A 17,461-nucleotide genomic window follows, 5' to 3' on the forward strand; every position below is an offset into this window, starting at 1 on the left:
ATGCAATTATAAAGCTCAAAATAGCTTCTTCAGAAAAAAAAAAATGATTCATACTTCTAAAGATGCTCAGGCCACAGCTGCAATCTGTTCTCGTGGCCAAACCCTTGGAAAGCCAAATTAAGGGAAGCCACATTGGGCTTGATTGCTGGGATCCAAAGCTGTGTCCTGCTCCCTAGAGGCAGGGGAATGACCACACTCCAGGGAAGCACACAGGCAGCTGGCATTAGTCTCCAAGGAGCTGACAGCTTACTTCCTAGCCCCCAGCAGCCATCCCAGGAAACCTGGCTCCCTTCAGGTTCTAGCTGCTAGGTGCACCTGCTTGGGCAACAGGCATCTTTGGAGGAGCAGTCCACTGGCTTCTCTGCATCCTCATTCTGGACTGGTTAAAATTTGTCCCATTTCCCACATCCAGGGGGTGGGTAGGAAAGAAGCAGCAATGGAGAGCTGTCTGGAGGCAGTTGGGAATACAATAAATTAGGAAGTCACACAGCTGTGTGTTCTGAAACACAAGATTGAAAATAGAAAATTTTTTCCTCTTTGGGGAACATACTGTAGTGTTGATATTTTCTAATTCAAATTTGGACTCAGTAGGCCTTCTCACTAAATTATCCTGAGGAGGAAGAGAAGGGGGAGGAATGAGGAGGCACCCCTTTGTAGAACTCATTCTTACTTTATTAGAAAATTTTAAAAGGATGGTGTTTGAGAAGTTTCAGGGTAAAGCAGAAAGTTCATAAAAAATTTAGTGATGTCTGAAAAATATTTTTGGAACTAACCCTCAAGCAAATAGAAAGCTACTCCATTCATGAAATAAATACTTATTAACTGCAGACTGTATGTAAATCCCTGGACTACAGGGTGAGATGGGAGATGAATTCACTCTGAGTCTAGTGCTCAAGGAGCTTACAGTCTGTGAGGAAGACAAGACATTTTAAAAACATGAGAGCAGTGGTTTGCAGCATTGTGCAATAGTTCCAAGTAAAGGGAACAACATTATCCCACAAAAGGGAACTGTACCTAATGCCTGTGTGGCCTCAATCTACTTAACCTCTCCCAGAGTCCCAGGCACTTCGTTTGTAAATGGAGATGTTGGAAGGGTTGACAGAGTATTGCCTTCAATATTGCCTGCCAGGTAGAAAGCATCTAATAAATAAGTGGCAGTGGTCATTTTCATTTTAAAAAAATAAATTCTTTCTACTGATCTTTAACGTTTATTTATTTTTGGGACAGAGAGAGATAGAGCATGAACGGGGGAGGGGCAGAGAGAGAGGGAGACACAGAATGGGAAACAGGCTCCAGGCTCTGAGCCATCAGCCCAGAGCCCGACGCGGGGCTCGAACTCACGAACCGCGAGATCGTGACCTGGCTGAAGTCGGACGTTTAACTGACTGCACCACCCAGGCGCCCCTCTACTGATCTTTTTTTTTAAATTTTTTTTTCAACGTTTATTTATTTTTGGGGGGACAGAGAGAGACAGAGCATGAACGGGGGAGGGGCAGAGAGAGAGGGAGACACAGAATCAGAAACAGGCTCCAGGCTCTGAGCCATCAGCCCAGAGCCCGACGCGGGGCTCAAACTCACGGACCGCGAGATCGTGACCTGGCTGAAGTCGGACGCTTAACCGACTGCGCCACCCAGGCGCCCCCCTCTACTGATCTTTAAATCAGCAAGTGGTTTTGTTTTGTTTTGTTTTGTTTTGTTTTGTTTTGTTTTGAGAGAGGGAGACAATCTTAATTAAGGAGGCTCCATACTATGGGGCTCAACCCCACGATACTGAGATCCCAAGACCCTGAGATCACAACCTGGGCCAAAATCAAGAGTCAGACACTCAGCCGACTGAGCCACCCAGGTGTCCCTAAATCAGCAAGTGGTTATTGACTGAAGTTCAAGTGCTCAGGGCTGAGAGACTCCATTGGCATCTACCCTGTTATGTATTCCAACAGCCAGGAAAATCTCTCCATCCAAAGGCCTGAGGTTAAGGATGAGAGGCTGTAAAAGGCATCTCGACCTTTCTGTCCTCTGCTACTCTCTCAACCTCTGGGGACTCCCTCAGGGGAAAACACCTCTGCGGGAAGTGAGTTAAAGACCAAAGCTGTGAGCATTGCTTCTCGGTTTTGTGTGTATTTGTGTTTGATTTACTATTGTATGTTTTGATCTTAAAAACCTTACAGACTAGAAATTCACCATCATGTCAGTGCAGTCCCGCATCCTGATTGCTGTTATTCTAATTCCTTTCTCTTTGGGGTCGACTTTACTCTACTTTACCATCTGTTGGCATCTTTCTGCATTCTGCTTACACTTTCTCATTTCATGCTCATTACTTACTATTCTACTTTTATAGCATGCTAGGACCTTTACACTCATGGCCTGGTACATCTCAATCTTATGATAAGTGCTGAGGAGGCTGATTAGATTATTGCTTCAGATAAAGAAGAGCCTGTGGGTCCAAGTCCAGGGTGTGGAACTGGCGAGAGACGGTGTTACGCCTTACGTTTTTGAAGTGAGATTAAGTAACTTTAATACTAGACTGATTTCACAGATGAGGAGTGAAGGTGCTGTTCATACTAATGGCATCTTTCATCTATTGGGATCCTGTTACTCTAATGTGTTTCTTTTTTTTAACTGACGAGTTGGGAGATCATAACCTGAGCTGAAGTCAGATGTTCAACCGACTGAGCCACTCAGGTGTCCCAAAAGGAAATGTATTTTTATGTCCATTTACTTACTGCTGACCACATCAGTCCTTCCTTACCAATTTCCCTCCTTATTCTTCCAAATGAACCCTACAGTCATTCTGTAGAGTTCTCATCCCAGTTTCTGTTAGTACGTTGGAAGGATATGTGAGCCTACACTGATTTGGAGGAGCTCACATCTTTATTGCAATATTAATGTTTTCCTACCAGGGATAAAACCTTTGCTTATTTATTACTTTACAACTTATGTATCTTAGTGAAGTCTTATAGTTTTCTTCACACAAGTCCAAGATGTTTTCTGTTAGTGTTATTCTGAGGTAGTTTACATTTGTATTACCACAGTTAAAAAGAACCCTTTTTATCCGTTTTATGATTAACTAATTACTGCTGACATATGGAACTGCTACCAATTTTTGTTACCCACCATGTAGCTACATGAATTCTAACAGCTTGTTCTTTGCTTCTTCAGGGATTTCTGGATAGTTTTATTGTCTATAATTTAAAATACTTTGTTTCTATCAATGAACTATACCTCTATTTGTGTCTTCCAGATCAAGGAGAGATACTACTGGTGAATGTTAGCACTCCATAGCACCCTACTTTTAGTTCCAGTTTTTAATGGGAAAGCTGTTTTGTTATCACCATTTTAAATATATGTTGGCTTGCTGCTTTACGGTAGCTTAGAAAAAAAGTAATGCTAAGAAGTTGTCTATTCCATCATCATTAACAAATGATATTAAATGTTATCAAATACTATTTTAGCCTTAACTGAAATTAGCATTTGGGTTTACACACTGAGTTTCTTCATGTGAGATGTGTACTCATGTGTTTTCTTTATTTTATTATTTTTAATGTTTATTCATTCTTGAGCGAGAGAGACAGAGAGAGTATGAGTGGGGGAGGAGTAGAGAGAGGGGGAGACACAGAACTGGAAGTAGGCTCTGAGCCCCGAGCTGTCAGCACAGAGTCCAACATGGGGCTCGAACTCACAAACTGTGAGATCATGACCTGAGCAGAAGTTGGATGCTTAACCAACTGAGCCACCCTGGCGTCCCACATCTGTTTTCTATTACTGAGATCCTCCTGCTTCCCTGAGACAAATCTTTGAGCCAAATTCAAAGTCTACCACTAGTAAATACTAAGGCCTTTATAACATGCTCTTTGCAAACATTCATAATCCATTTTAATTATAATTTTTACTTGCCTTTGCTTTTACCACTTATTTATTTTGAAATTATCTTTATACTTTACTATAAACTACCTCAATTTTTAGGAATTAAAGGAAAAAAAGTATTAGTAAACAGAAGAAAGTATAACAGAGAGGCACCAGTAAAGTGCTATGGGAGTTTCCAGGAGAATGTGATGCCCTCCCCAGCAGAGAGTCAGGAGGAATCAGAATGGTCACTCAACCCCGATGTTGTACATGAACCTGGTAGACAAGTATCTCTAAGGTGCGAGGGAAGACAGTGGGCATCTGTGTTCTTTCAACACGTCTGTGTCTGTCTCTCTTCATCATGAGGTTGGGCAAACCTACCAGGCTCACCCCTCAATCTATAACCTAAGAGACAACAGAAATGGATGCTGATTGTTTCCAGCTACATATCTTCTCAGAAATAAACCAAAAAAGAGCAAGCCCTAAAAATGCCTATGATGAATATAAGTTATTTTCATCCATTTATAATTGGGATGTGCTTGAGATGGTCTTTTAAACTACTGAGTTTAATTTCTCGCAGCAATCTCTTCCGAAGGAGGTAAGAATTACCTTGAGATTTTAGAAGTACCCACAAGTACTGCCTCCTGAAACACCACCAAGTAACCACAGAACTTCAGGTTCTAAGGCAGCCACTAAATGCACAGAGTTGACTTTGCTACAGGAGGAGATACACCTCGGTGTCTCTAAATCTGCATATTTCTGTTGTTGTCTCCTTCACAAATAGGGTATTTCACATTTAGCAAAAAATGTGAAACTTTTGGCACTTTACATTTAGCAAAACACTTTAACCTATATTTCTTCATCTAGTTCTGAGGTGAGAATGATGATGATGGCAGTGGTGGTGGTGATGATAATGATGATGATGAGAGTTTTCCCAGGTTACAAATGGGAGACAAAGGAGCAAGGTGGCTGACCATCTTGACAAAATCCCTTACTTGTATCAGCTGCGCCAATTGCCACGTGCTTCTGATTCTGAATACAAGAATCTTACATTAAATCCTCCTGCCTTGTAATAATGCTATTACAAATCCTGAGATCAGTTCTATAATTATTGTAAACAACTACTCTCGACTGACTCTTATACGTTCTCCTTTGACATTTTTAATTTGGGCCAAAAGTAGATAAAACTTTCTAAATAATGGGCTCAGGCCTTGAACACTTATTGTATTTATTTTTGTTTGTTTTTACGTTAAGCTGCAGGTGGAAGTATCATATGAAAGCAGAAATAGAAAAATGAAGATTCAAGACAGAGTCAAGGTCTGAGAAGCTTCAACTTTCCAGGGAGCTTAGGAATAAGCTAGTATTAAGAGGGCTAAAGAAAGGCCCTTAAGAGGCTTAATTGTTAAAAAACTACTTTTCTTGAGTTTTCTTTAGCCAGAATGTTCTAAGAATCAAAGTGATGGATGGTACTTCTCAAAGTACGAAAACACCAATGTCCCAGAGTTAAGAGTCTATTCTAATTGCTGCTGTACTCCAAAGAGTCCTTCAGATTGCTCATCTGTGTTATTTTTACTTGCTAAAGCAGAGGTGTCTGGGTGATGAATTATACAAGGTGCTTCACTCAGCACCACTGGTGTGTTGTAATAAATATCATCACTGAAAGACAAAGTAAGGAGATGCTGAATATTTCCATAGCATGTGATGTACATTTCGTTCTTGTTTTTTCAAAGCAGAGAAGCAGTTATTAAGTTTTAATCTAATTATATATGGTCACACAGGTGAAGATGGAAAAACTATTTCAGGGAAATATGAGAATCTGAATCACAAATGTATGTGTCCATTCTGCCCTTCAAAATACACCTGAGAATAACCCACATACAAAAGCATAATTGAGGAGGTGAAAAATATACATTTGCTGAAAGGAAAGTAAGGTAGTGGAGCCCTAGCATCTTAGTGATGAAAAATGAAATACATTATAATCAAACCTCAATTACCATTTTCCCACAACCTTTGATATTGCTACATTAAAAAAAATACTAATGCATTCCCCAATTCCCAGTGAAGGCAAAATGACAGAGGGCTGTAATCTGACTTCAATTTGTTATAGTTTTTTGCAGCAGTAAGGAAAATGCAGAGGAGAGTTTTGAAAGTAAAGAGACAGAATTAAGGGTTGCAAGTAGCTATTTTCCCTATTTTCTTTAGCTATCTATCATCCTGTGGTCATATACTCAAGGAAGGCTGGCTTCATACCCTGTCTCAGGACAGCTAATGATTGTTCCTGTTCCCCTTATCAATGACTCGGGTAGGCACAGGCCACAGTGTCAGCCGATGAGATGTGAGAGTTTGCTGAAGAACTTTTGGAAACATTTCCACAAGTCTAAAAGAGACTCACTAGAAGAGACAGCTTCTTTTCCCCTGGATCACGTGATGGCAGCTGCCATTTTGCTACCTGCCTAAAGACAAATTTTGTACGTCAAGGATGACAGAACCAAAAGGTAGAAAGAACCTGGGTCCTTGATGAGATTACTGAACAGTTAACCATCTCTAGGACTTACTCAACTCTGCAATTATGATATTCAATACAGGTTCTTCTTACACAGGCCATTTTGAGTTGGGATTTCTAATACTTGAAGCTGAAAAGCCTCCTCACTGTACTAGCTGGGCTGAAGTAACCTTGTCCCTGATACTGGCCCTGTACTCACAAGTTCTTGTCACAGCCAGAAGACAAAATCTAATCCTAGAATCGGATGCCTAGGACTAGGGCATTTTTTTCTGATTAAAAATCCTTCTATCGGTTCTCACTGCCTACATGGTAAAGTCCAAGCTCTTCTGCATGGCAAATCTTTATGATCTAACTCTTGCTTTTTCCGTCAGCATCTCCTCCGTTTGCTTGCTCCCTCAAGCCCCCCCTGCCTTAGCCACATAGAACTAGAATTCTCTGACCCTCCAAGTCTTTTCACCTACATCTCACTGCCTGGAATTTTTAACAGCTGCTGCCCACCATACACACACCTGTGCTTACCTGGGTATTCTCATCTCTGTGATTCCACATATCCAAGTATCTCCTTTTCTGTGTCAAACCTCCCAAGATTCTCCCTTTCTTAGCCTGTCTAGCTTCCTATGGACAGAAAGAACCAACCACTGCCTCCTAGTGATATTAATGTAACTTAAATGTAATGTTCTAAATAACAATGTGTTTTCTAATTATTTGTTTATATGAAGGACTCCCCAGTCAGAATGTGGGCTGCTTGAGAATGGAGTGTGTGCTCTGTGTCCATGTCATCAGGGATTAGATCCTGTATAGAGAAGAAGCCCTATGTATCATGAATGAATGAATGAATGAATGAATGAATTAATGAATGAGAGACGGAAAGAAATATCCTAGCCCTACTTGATATTGGAATATAACTGGATCAGGGGCTACATATCCCAAAGATAAGTAATTAACCTATTGTGTAAAACTCAAGGTTTCCTTGTATCTCTCAATAACTTACTGTTTTGGGGGACAGTGCTATAATAACACAACAGTTACCATTTTTTAGCCCCAGTTAAGAGCTGGTATCTGCCTAGGACTTCACATCTATAGCAAATATCTTTGTATTTGTCTGTGAGATGACTCCCTTCTTCTGTTAGTGCACCACCTCCCACTTCCCCACACCCTTACCCACTGCACACACACAAATACACCTCTTCTTATCAAGACTTGCTCTTCACTCTACTCCAGTCCTGTTCTTCTAACTGGAACTGCCAATTATACAACCCAGCCCAATGGGGATCTGTGGCCACCTCCAGGTCCATTGGTATTCTTCTTTGTGATTTTTAAGATTGAAACTAAGGGAAAAAACAAGTGTGTTGCTCTCAAAAGTGACTCATGAACCAAGCAGGTTACAAAGAATAATTTTAGACAGAATGTGAAGAGTGAAGAAACAAGAGTCATTGCTCCAGATTCTGGTTCCAGCTATTACTTAAGTCAGAGCATTCTCCTTCTGTCACTTAACCTGCAGTCTGCTTATGGAAAGTTGAGATTCTATCACTTGCAAAAAAAATCATCTATCTTGCAACTAAAGCAGTGCCCATTATTTTATTTAATCTTCCCAACAACTAACTGTGTGCAGCAGGTATTGCTTTATTTTAGAGATAAGGAATCTGAAGCTCAGAACAGAGGAAGAAACATGCCCAAGGTGTGAAATTAGTAGCAGAGCTGTGATTCAAAGATGGGTCATCCAGATGCCAAAATGCAACCATTCTACTTTTCTGCTTCTTTCTATACTATTCTTTGGGCTTCCTGAGCACTGATTTGAGCCCAGTGACCCCAGACAATATGCAGTAAGTCTATGTCTTCTCTTCATTAATAAACATAGATGCTATTGATCTTGATTAACTACTGGGGGTGTTATGGGGCTTCAACTAAATAACCCTGATAAAGTGCTTTAAGCATATAAATGATCAGATATTGGTTTTTATACCACACTGTTAAACATTCACCTCTTGCAATGTTAATAATTGGGAAGCAGAAAAATAGTGCTTTTTAAAAAGCAATCTTAAAAAAACTGCATAAATACTTGGTATCACTAATTTAATTGAATATTAGTATGTTTGCTTTGGACATCAAAATATAACCAGTATTTCAGAAGTGGATTTCGTCAAAGACTGTAAGTTAAATCAAAAAACAAAGCGTTTGTAGAAAATTGAATCTTTCTACTCTTGTATATGTCTTTTTTCTCAATCAGTTAGATCTTTAAGTGGAACTTCTTTGATCTCTGCACTTGCTTATAGATCTAGTACAACCATGATCTTCCAGATCAATTATTAACACAAATATGAGAAGAACCATGAACTTAGAAACAGAGAAAAGCAGACACATTGAAACCAAAGGAAGATGGATTTGTATGTGAAACTAATTTTCCCCAGAAGAAAAACAGATATTTCCCTCAACATCAGGGTGCACTCAGATTTGTTTTCCATATTAGCAACTTATTTACTATGGCAATGGGCAAAAGGCAATCCATTAAAAAGCAATTTTCCTCTTACCAAAGGGTGTTTCATCATTTGATGTCTAGCACTCAATCAGAATGTAGGAATCCTTTAATATTTTATGAGCTGAAAACATCTCATTTGGGCATGTAGACTTCAGAAATGTGGAATCCTCCATAAGCCTTGCAAAATGTCCAGAAAGACCTTTGCAGGGCAAGCAATAGGCCAACCTAAAACCTCAAACTATCAGAACATTGGCAAAATTCTACTTTAGAATAGACAATGGGCATTTAAAATAAATGTGCAATCATTTATAACTAAGAATAGAAGATACCAGTCCCAAAAATTTCTCAAGCGCAAGCTTCTGGAGGACAGGGATCATAAGTGGTTCACCTTTGTATCTGCAGTGTTCAATCACAGTCCTTGGCACATTGTAAGTAATCAATAGATTTTGATTAAACAGATGAATAAATGCATCTGTCATCTTGGATGAAGGGAGCTTGCCATTGGTATACCAGGCCCTAGTAACCTAGTCCAACTTCGCTGCAGAGATGGGCCAGACCAGGTACTAAATGAGTCATTGCAGAAGGCTGGAACCTTCTCTGCAGCAGAAGGTGAGATATGGAATAATGTACAGTGCAAGAGCAGCACCTGGAACACCCCCAGGGATCCTCAAGGTATTTACCTTCATCCCCACTCTTTATCTCAGTCCCTAGGAATGGAGTTCTGTCCTAGTTCCTGGCTTGATGTCAGGTCCTCAAAAGTCTTGCAGAGCTGCTCTGCACCAGCCAGAGGTCAGTCCCTAGTCTGTGTCTCTACCCCTGGCTCCACCCCCACCGCAAAGCACAGAGCTGACACTCACCTGAGCAGAACCGTCTGCTCAGACTCCTGCCACCATGGTCCCCCGCTGCTGCCCACCAAATAGAGTCACACTGACATGGATGAAAGTCCAAATCAGATCCATATTTGCCCACACACTGTCTAACTTGGCCATCTTTTCCAAGTTGGTCTCCCTAGGCTGAATACGCTCTATTCCCCGTGTACCTGTCTGTGCCCAGGCCAAAATGAACACAACTAGTCAAATCATCACCCCAAATACTACCAATCTACTTCTGGGGAAAATGTGGAGGTGTAAGAGCATGGTGAAGTTTGTGAGGACATTACCCAAGGCCATGAGGATCCTAAGTGGCAGAGACAGAACCCAGCTCCCCTTCACTCCCAGCATCCTCCCTCCCTCTGCTCCTCTGTATCTCTGTTCTGTGTCAACTTTTAGCACGATAGATATGGGTCAGTTGTCAAATGAAGAGCAGAGGCTGGATATAGTAGTGAAGCACAGAAGAATACACTCTATACACTTTCTACTGCCATGAAGGTGAGAACTGGCCAAAGCAGGCCATAGGGAAAGGGGCAATGTGGGGTGATAACCTAGACAAAGCAAGCACCAACAAGACAGAGCATGACTGTTGTCCAGTTTCTGAAAATCTTAGCGGGTCTTGCAATGCTTCTTAGCAAGTGACTTCCTGCAGCGCCCCCCATAAAATTGAGATAAATATGAAACAGTCACCGCTGTCAGGATAAGAAATTCAGTAGGATCTGCTTGACTCAGGACTTTAATCCTTCAACTGAATAAACAGTAAGCTAGGCAGCAGACATAAATCTCAACAAGTTAGTCTGATGGAGAGTAGGAAGGATAACTCGGGTCAAGGATCCAGGTAAATAGGGGGGCCTGGGTGGCCCAGTTGGTTAAGCATGCGACTCTTGGTTTCGGCTCAGGTCGTGATCTCGTGGTTCTTGAGTGCTAGTCCTACATCAGGCTCTGTGCTGACAGCACAAACCTGCTTGGGACTGTCTCTCCCTCTCTCTCTGCCCCTTCCCCCTCTGAAAATAAATAAATAAACTTTAAAACAAAAAAAGGATCCAGGTAAACTGAAATGTTAACCTTGGTGAACAGTGAACCTGAGCAGAGTGACACAGAAATCTCTCGGTCAGGCTACTACTCTTCTAATGCACAGATGACCTAGTTTGGGCTCATAAGTAAAGAACTTTCATGGAAGTTTCACGTCAATTTCATCCTCTTTCCCCCATCCACCCACACTGGAGGATGATAATATTTGCTGTGCTTGGTCGAACAGACTTAAATTCCTCATTTTTCCTCCCTAAGCTCTCAATTTTCTAGTTTACCTGAATAGTACCTATAGTCAGTTTTTACAATGTAAATAAAGCATAACCTCCTTTCCAATTTAATCATTGGATTCCTTTCCATTAATCATCTCAGACCATTATTTTAAACTCTCAAGCAGGTAACTGAATATTTATGCTTTCACAACAAATACCAAACATCCAACATTCCTCTGGTATAAACAGTCTTCTCTGGCGCCCATGTTATTAAGCCTACAAGGGAAGATTTATATGTGTGTCAGCTCTAGAGATATTGGAGGGAATGGAACTCAGCCACTTTAAGGAGGCTAAATGTTGACAATGACTGCAAGCCAGGTTAAATCAGACTCATCTTAACAGGTTAAACCCAAATTACACCAGTGAGCAAAAGGCAGGAAAATTATCATACCTGCTTTTTCTGGGTGTCCTCTCCTAAATTTTGTAATATAAATAAGAAAAAAAGCAATGAGCATATCTCTGACCACATTTGTCATGATCAGCTACCCATTTTCTTCTATAATTCCTTCTGTCTTAGAGAAAGTATTCTAAACAAGTGAGATATTGGGAGAAGAGGATTTTATTAAAGTGTTCAATTTTTCTTTACAGAGAAAAATTGTTTCAAAAGAAAGAAAAGAAAATAATCTACTGGTAGGTTAAAAACAAGAATTTTAAAAAAGAAATCCATAGATCTTTTTCCTTAACAGATTACTAAATGCAGGACTATTTTAATATATACTCATTCAATAACATTTGAAATTCAGCCATCATACCCCTGCAAATTTTTCCACTTGTAGATAACAATAATGTGTATTTCCAAGACAGACGTGCAGAAATACATGCACTGGAAGCCTGAGCCAAAGAACGCTGGGTCCACAGGGATGCCCATGGACCGCTGGCAGCACCTTGGGAATTCTTTGCGTAGGTCCAGGCACAACCCTGGAAGTGGGGTCCCTGCCAAGCATCATGCCCATGTGGGAAACAAGTGTTACTTACGCAGCTCGCCCACTTTCAATATCTCACACAGCATCTTGGTCAGCTCTATGCTGCTGCGGCCAAAGGGACATTCATGCTTATCCTCCCGGCTACTGTTCTCAAGCACAATCTGCAAGTGGAAAGGGAACAGGTAAGTAAGGGAAGCCAGTTTGTAGAAAATGTTGAAATGTTGGTTCTAAGATGGGGCGCCTGGGTGGCTCAGTTGAGTAAGCATCCAACTTCAGTTCAGGTTCGCGAGTTTGAGCCCCGCGTTGGGCTCTATGCTGAGGCTCAGAGCCTGGAGCCTGCTTCAGATTCTGTGTCTCCCTCTGTCTCTGCCCCTCCCCTGTTTGCACGCTTGGTCTATCTCTCTCTCAAAAATAAAAAATAAACATTAAAACAAAACCTGAAAAATAATGTTGGCTCTGTGGTAACAGAAACAGATCCACCCCAGATTGCCAAACAAAGGGTTGGGGCCAAAACACAATTGTACTCTAAGCATATACTCAGTATATAGTGCCTAAAACTCACATGGTTTCCAAATCTCCTAAAACTTTCCACCCTGTCAGAGTAGATTTTGCTTGCTGGTTTCCACTCACACAGAAGTGCCTATGGATGGAGAGGTTTTCAAAACAGGACAAGAAAGACCTTTTACTGAAGTGATAAGACCATGCTCTCTCCCCTCAGTCTTCCCTTTCCTGGTGAATAGCAGCTCTTCTGGGCCTTCAACTCCTACATTTTATTATTTTTTTTTTAATTTTTTAAGTTTATTTATTTATTTTGAGAGAGAGAGAGAGAGAGAGAGAGAGAGAGAGAGAAAGAGAGAAACCAGTGGGAGGGGGGCAGAGAGAGGGGAACAAAGGATCCAAAGTGGGCTCTGTGTTGATAGCAGAGAGCCTGACACAGGACTCGAACCCATGAGACAGGAGGTCATGACCTGAGCCAAAGTCTAACACTTAACCAACCGAGCCACCCAGGCACCCTTTAATTCCCCCTATCTGCCCACAGAGGTTCTTATGTTCTTAGGCTCTCACCCCCCATATTGCCTAAGGGACATGTGACACAAAAGGAACCAACCAGAGCTTGTCCCTGAGACTTATCATACAAAAGGGGAAAAAAACTGGCCCAACTGTGCTGACAGTCCACAAGTTATGTGAGCACAGGAGCTACCTGAATGCGAACCTGTAATAAAAAAAAATTTGGCGGCGGGGTGGCACCTGGGCAGCTCAGTCGGTTAGGCATCTGACTTCAGCTCAGGTCATGATCTCGCAATTCGTGGGTTCAAGCCCTGCATCAGACTCTGTGCTGACAGCTCAGAGCCTGGAGCCTGCTTTGGAGTCTGTGTCTCCCTCTCTCTCTGCCCCTCCCCAACTCTGTCTCTCAAAAAATAAATAAATGTTACAAAAAAATTTTTTAATGAAAAGCAAACACAAATGCAAAGGAAAGCAGAGAGGAAAGGCCATAGGAGAGCCCTGGGAACCTTTGCTCCTGCAGAAAAGTTGATTCCCTGTCCTTACAGTTTATTTCCTCAAAACTTCCTCTGAAAACTCTTTGGTTGGTCTAATAATTCTCCTCTATCCTTAAGACACTTTGAAATGTTCCTACCATATTTAAGGGAGTGTGTATACAGGGATTGGACAAAAGTAAAAACAAAGCAAGAAAACTCTATTTCAAAGTCACTAAACTTCAAATTCATGTGTCAACAAAAGGAATAACCACTTTATCCATCTCTGGAGCATCTCAGATATAGTTGCCTGGTACCTCCTCAAGAGCTACACGACATCCTGAGCAGGTGGGTGTCTCCCAGTCTACATCAACGCTGTGCACCGACCTATGTTGTTTTACCCCTTAGGCTACAAAATCTTCAGTGGCAGAAATAGTGTTTTATTCATTCAATCAATAATGGTAATTATCGACTAGGAAGAAGCCCCGCAAAGTAGAGAACAAGATAGACCAGGGCTCTGACCTCATTGAACATTCATTCTAATTGAGGAAGACAGATAAAAACAATAGGTAATTAGTTTATCGCAAGTGTTATGGGAAAAAAAAATAACAGGTTGAGGTGTTAAAGAGCAATAGGGAAGGCCTGCAGAGGAGAGTTTAGATAACTGAGTGACTGCTGGGAATTGGGGATGAGAAAGAGCTTGCCAAGTCGAGGTCTGGGAGGAAGACTATCCCAGGTGTAGATATCAAGGACGGTGCCCCTGAGTAGATGAGTAGGATGTGTTTGGGCCAGGCCAGCAGACTGCCTGGTCTATAATGTGGAGGGGTCTGGGCTTGCCCAAAGAAGCATTTGGGGTTCCAGGAGCTGGAAAGGGAGAAAACAAACCTGGGGAGCATAGAGGTGAGCCAAGACCTCTGCCCCAGGGCTGGGTGGGGTGTCACTCCAAGATCCTGAGATGCTAATCACAAGGTTTAGGCAGACGAGTGACATGGCCTGATTTGTTTGGAAAAGATCTGAGTGCAGAGAAGGGATAAGAGGGAGTAAGAAAGAAAGGGGGGCCTGGGCAGCATCCCTGGCAGAGATTAGGGCAGCTCAGACTGAGTGTGCATGGGGCACCCGGCATGTGATCATAGAAAGGTAAGGAGAGGCAGACAAGGAATGAAGAGGACAAAGAGGGGAAGGCTTTTAGGAAAGTGAGATAAAAGAAAGAATATTTGAAAGGATGGAAGAAGAAAGGAGAGAAGAAAAGGGGGAAGAAAGAAAAGTAAGTGAAAGTGCTATCTTATTGATATGGACAGGGTTCCAAACAGCAAAGTGATGTGAGGGAGTTCAATATCAGGTGCATTGCTTAGAACCAAAGGAGTAGGATTTTAACAAGAATGTGCTCCGATTATTTTCTGCACAGACACCAAAACACACATATATACGCATCTTATTATATGCACTGACAGTACCCCACTAACAAATCAACTGTTTGGGGAGATTCCTGCCAGGACTGCCTTAAAACCCAACCATAGTCACAACATAGTCTGTGTCTTCAATCCCCTCCTGCATTTGTTGTGCCACAAGCAGTTCTCACAGCCTTCGCCATTATCGCTTTACCCCCCTCACGATTGTCCAAGAAGTTGATGAACCGTACTGTTTACTGAGGCTTTTCAACCATTTGGAACATATGCTCACATAAATAATTATGTACTGAATATCATCATGAGCATAACCTTTATTGTCCTTGAGATTTATGACAAAAATTCTTCCTTGCAGTGTCTTTAGGGAAACACATGTTATGAGTTGATTGTTTTTTCTCTGAGAAAGCTGAACGTAAACTCCAACTAAATCCCTTCTGCAGTCAAGCAAGGAAGGACCGGTGCTCGAGTCTTTGAAAGCCTCATTCCCTCTTCACAATCTCTTCTCCACAATCTGCTGAGCACAAAGACTCATTAGTTTAATCCTGAATCACCCTTCTCCTTTTAGAGGAATTCATTCTAGTTCTAACCAGGAATTCCAATTCAGGGAAGCAGGAGGGGAGAACAACTAAATTCCCATCAATCAGTAAATCTTTATCTTTTAAAAATGTTGTATCTGGGACGGCTACACATATATTAAGGAGCAAATCCAAACCTCCTGATGATGGGGGAATTAATGGAAACAACAGAGTAAGAAGAAGACAGAACATAAAGAAAAGAAGACAGGTAGTTTTCAGCCAGTCCCAGCTCCCACTGAGGAGATTCCCCTGCATTTCACATTAACATTCTATTAACATTTCATGAGCACATCAATATTTAATGAGGATGTGATCTGCATACACCGGAGATAGAATTACTGCAGCCAATAAATGTTCCGGAAACATTTCCAAGGCACTGTTTATTAGCAGGCACTAAATTAAGGAGTAATTTAAGTAATCAATATGTAAATCAGCTTTGAGAAGCCCTTCTCTTTATTCTTTAATGTACCATCCATCTTATCATATTTACCCACCTAAAGAAAAATAAACCTCCTTCTGGAGTGGTTTCTTTAGACAAGGCAGACAGTAATTTTTAAAGTTACCTGTGTGCTTTTTAGGGTCAATATTCCTACGGAAATATTCAGAGAAGTCTATGATCGTGAATGTTACTAATAATATATTACTATAGTGAAAGATAATTCTTAAACTAGACAGTAACTTAAAAAAAAAAAACATTTGGGGTGCCTGGGTGGCTCAGTTGGTTAAGCATCCAACTTTGGCTCAGGTCATGATTTTGCAGTTTAGGAGTTTGAGCCCTGCATCGGGCTCTGTGTTGACAGCTCAGAGCCTGGAGCCTGCTTCAGTCTGCCCCTCCCCTGCTTGTGCCCTCTCTTTCTCTCTCTCTCTCTCTCTCAAAAATAAATAAACATTAAAAAAATTAAAAAATAAAATAAATTAAAATAAAAACATTTACCTTGCTGTTCTACCTATGTTCAGCATTCTGGTATTAACCATGCTCACCTAAGACATCATTTTGAAAAGTTCCATTTGGAAATATCAAGGTCTATTTTCCATGTTTATGTTTTCCTCACTCTAGTTTTAAGAGCAAACATACTGGAACAGAAGCCATGATAGATGGAGCACAAAAACCTGTTATTATCACTCATTGTAGAATACATCATACCCCAAAAGAAGTTTTAACTGTCTGCATGTCTCGTAAAATAAAACAGTGGATACTTGTGCCATATTGAGTATAAAATGTTTTTTAAATACTTTCAGGGTATATATACATAACTTCTATCAACTGATCCCCCAACAAGTCTGTAAGACTGATAAGGCAGGTATTACAATTAGACTCTTAAAAAAGTACTGGCAACAAGGCGAAGAGTTGGCTTGCTTAAAGCATGGAGCTAGCCCAAGTCAGTCATAGAACTCCATTTTTAAGTCTTCGATTTCCAAATCTCTTCCTGTGAAAATGGTCGTCACATACATATTACCATAAACCTCAATGGATTTCATGACTAAAGTGGTGAAGTAACTTTGATCAATTTCTTGTATCTCACTGAAGTGGGTCTATAAATCCCAGCTCCTTCTAGACAAAAGTATAAGGTTCTCTCTTATCTCATTTATCCCGTGAAGATCAGTAACAATTGCTCAAAGTGAGTGACTGAGGCTGCATGGAATAGCCTCCAGGCTTTCCCTCCCTAAATTCTGAATAGTCCTCTGAGTGTTCTGCATTTCTTCTTCTCCAGTGGTTCAGATCATGAACCTTTTTGGCTTGGGCATTTGAGCTCTGAATACAAGGCCAGCCACACTCTAACACCCACTCCTTCTTGCTCCTGGGGCCATCCTGGCCCTCTTAGCCTCGATATCAATCACATTGCTGACTTATTCATCTGCTTGTCCTGGACACATTTTCCTCTACTTTCTGCTGAGCTCTCTACTTCTAGGGCAAGGCCAATCCATTCAGTCTTCCCACTCCAGCCCTGGAGTGAGAGCCTTGACGGCTTCTTCCACCACCTCTCATCTATGAAGTCTTCTTTCATATGCTGCTTTGGCTCTGGGAGTCAGACACGGCACAGTGGCCTCTTCACAGGCCGCCAAGGACAGGGTGTGAACTTGTAATGTGT

The 17,461-nt window shown here is 41.3% G+C and overlaps 1 protein-coding gene across 7 annotated transcripts in view; it reads right to left on the reverse strand.

The window, feature by feature from the left end:
- Positions 1 to 17,461, reverse strand: part of ELMO1 (engulfment and cell motility 1) — a 536,725-nt gene that overhangs the window by 230,823 nt on the left and 288,441 nt on the right. For all 7 annotated transcript variants that reach the window (XR_006298577.1, XM_043589269.1, XM_043589266.1 and 4 more), the window contains one exon: positions 11,968 to 12,076. Coding sequence is in view for 6 of the 7 variants with exons in the window: in XM_043589269.1 (XP_043445204.1) it covers positions 11,968 to 12,076 (109 nt within the window). In the remaining variant the exon portion in view is untranslated. The remainder of the gene's footprint in view (positions 1 to 11,967; positions 12,077 to 17,461) is intronic.

The sequence above is a fragment of the Prionailurus bengalensis genome, chromosome A2, assembly GCF_016509475.1.
Source record: "Prionailurus bengalensis isolate Pbe53 chromosome A2, Fcat_Pben_1.1_paternal_pri, whole genome shotgun sequence".
In the NCBI taxonomy this organism is placed as follows: domain Eukaryota; kingdom Metazoa; phylum Chordata; class Mammalia; order Carnivora; family Felidae; genus Prionailurus; species Prionailurus bengalensis.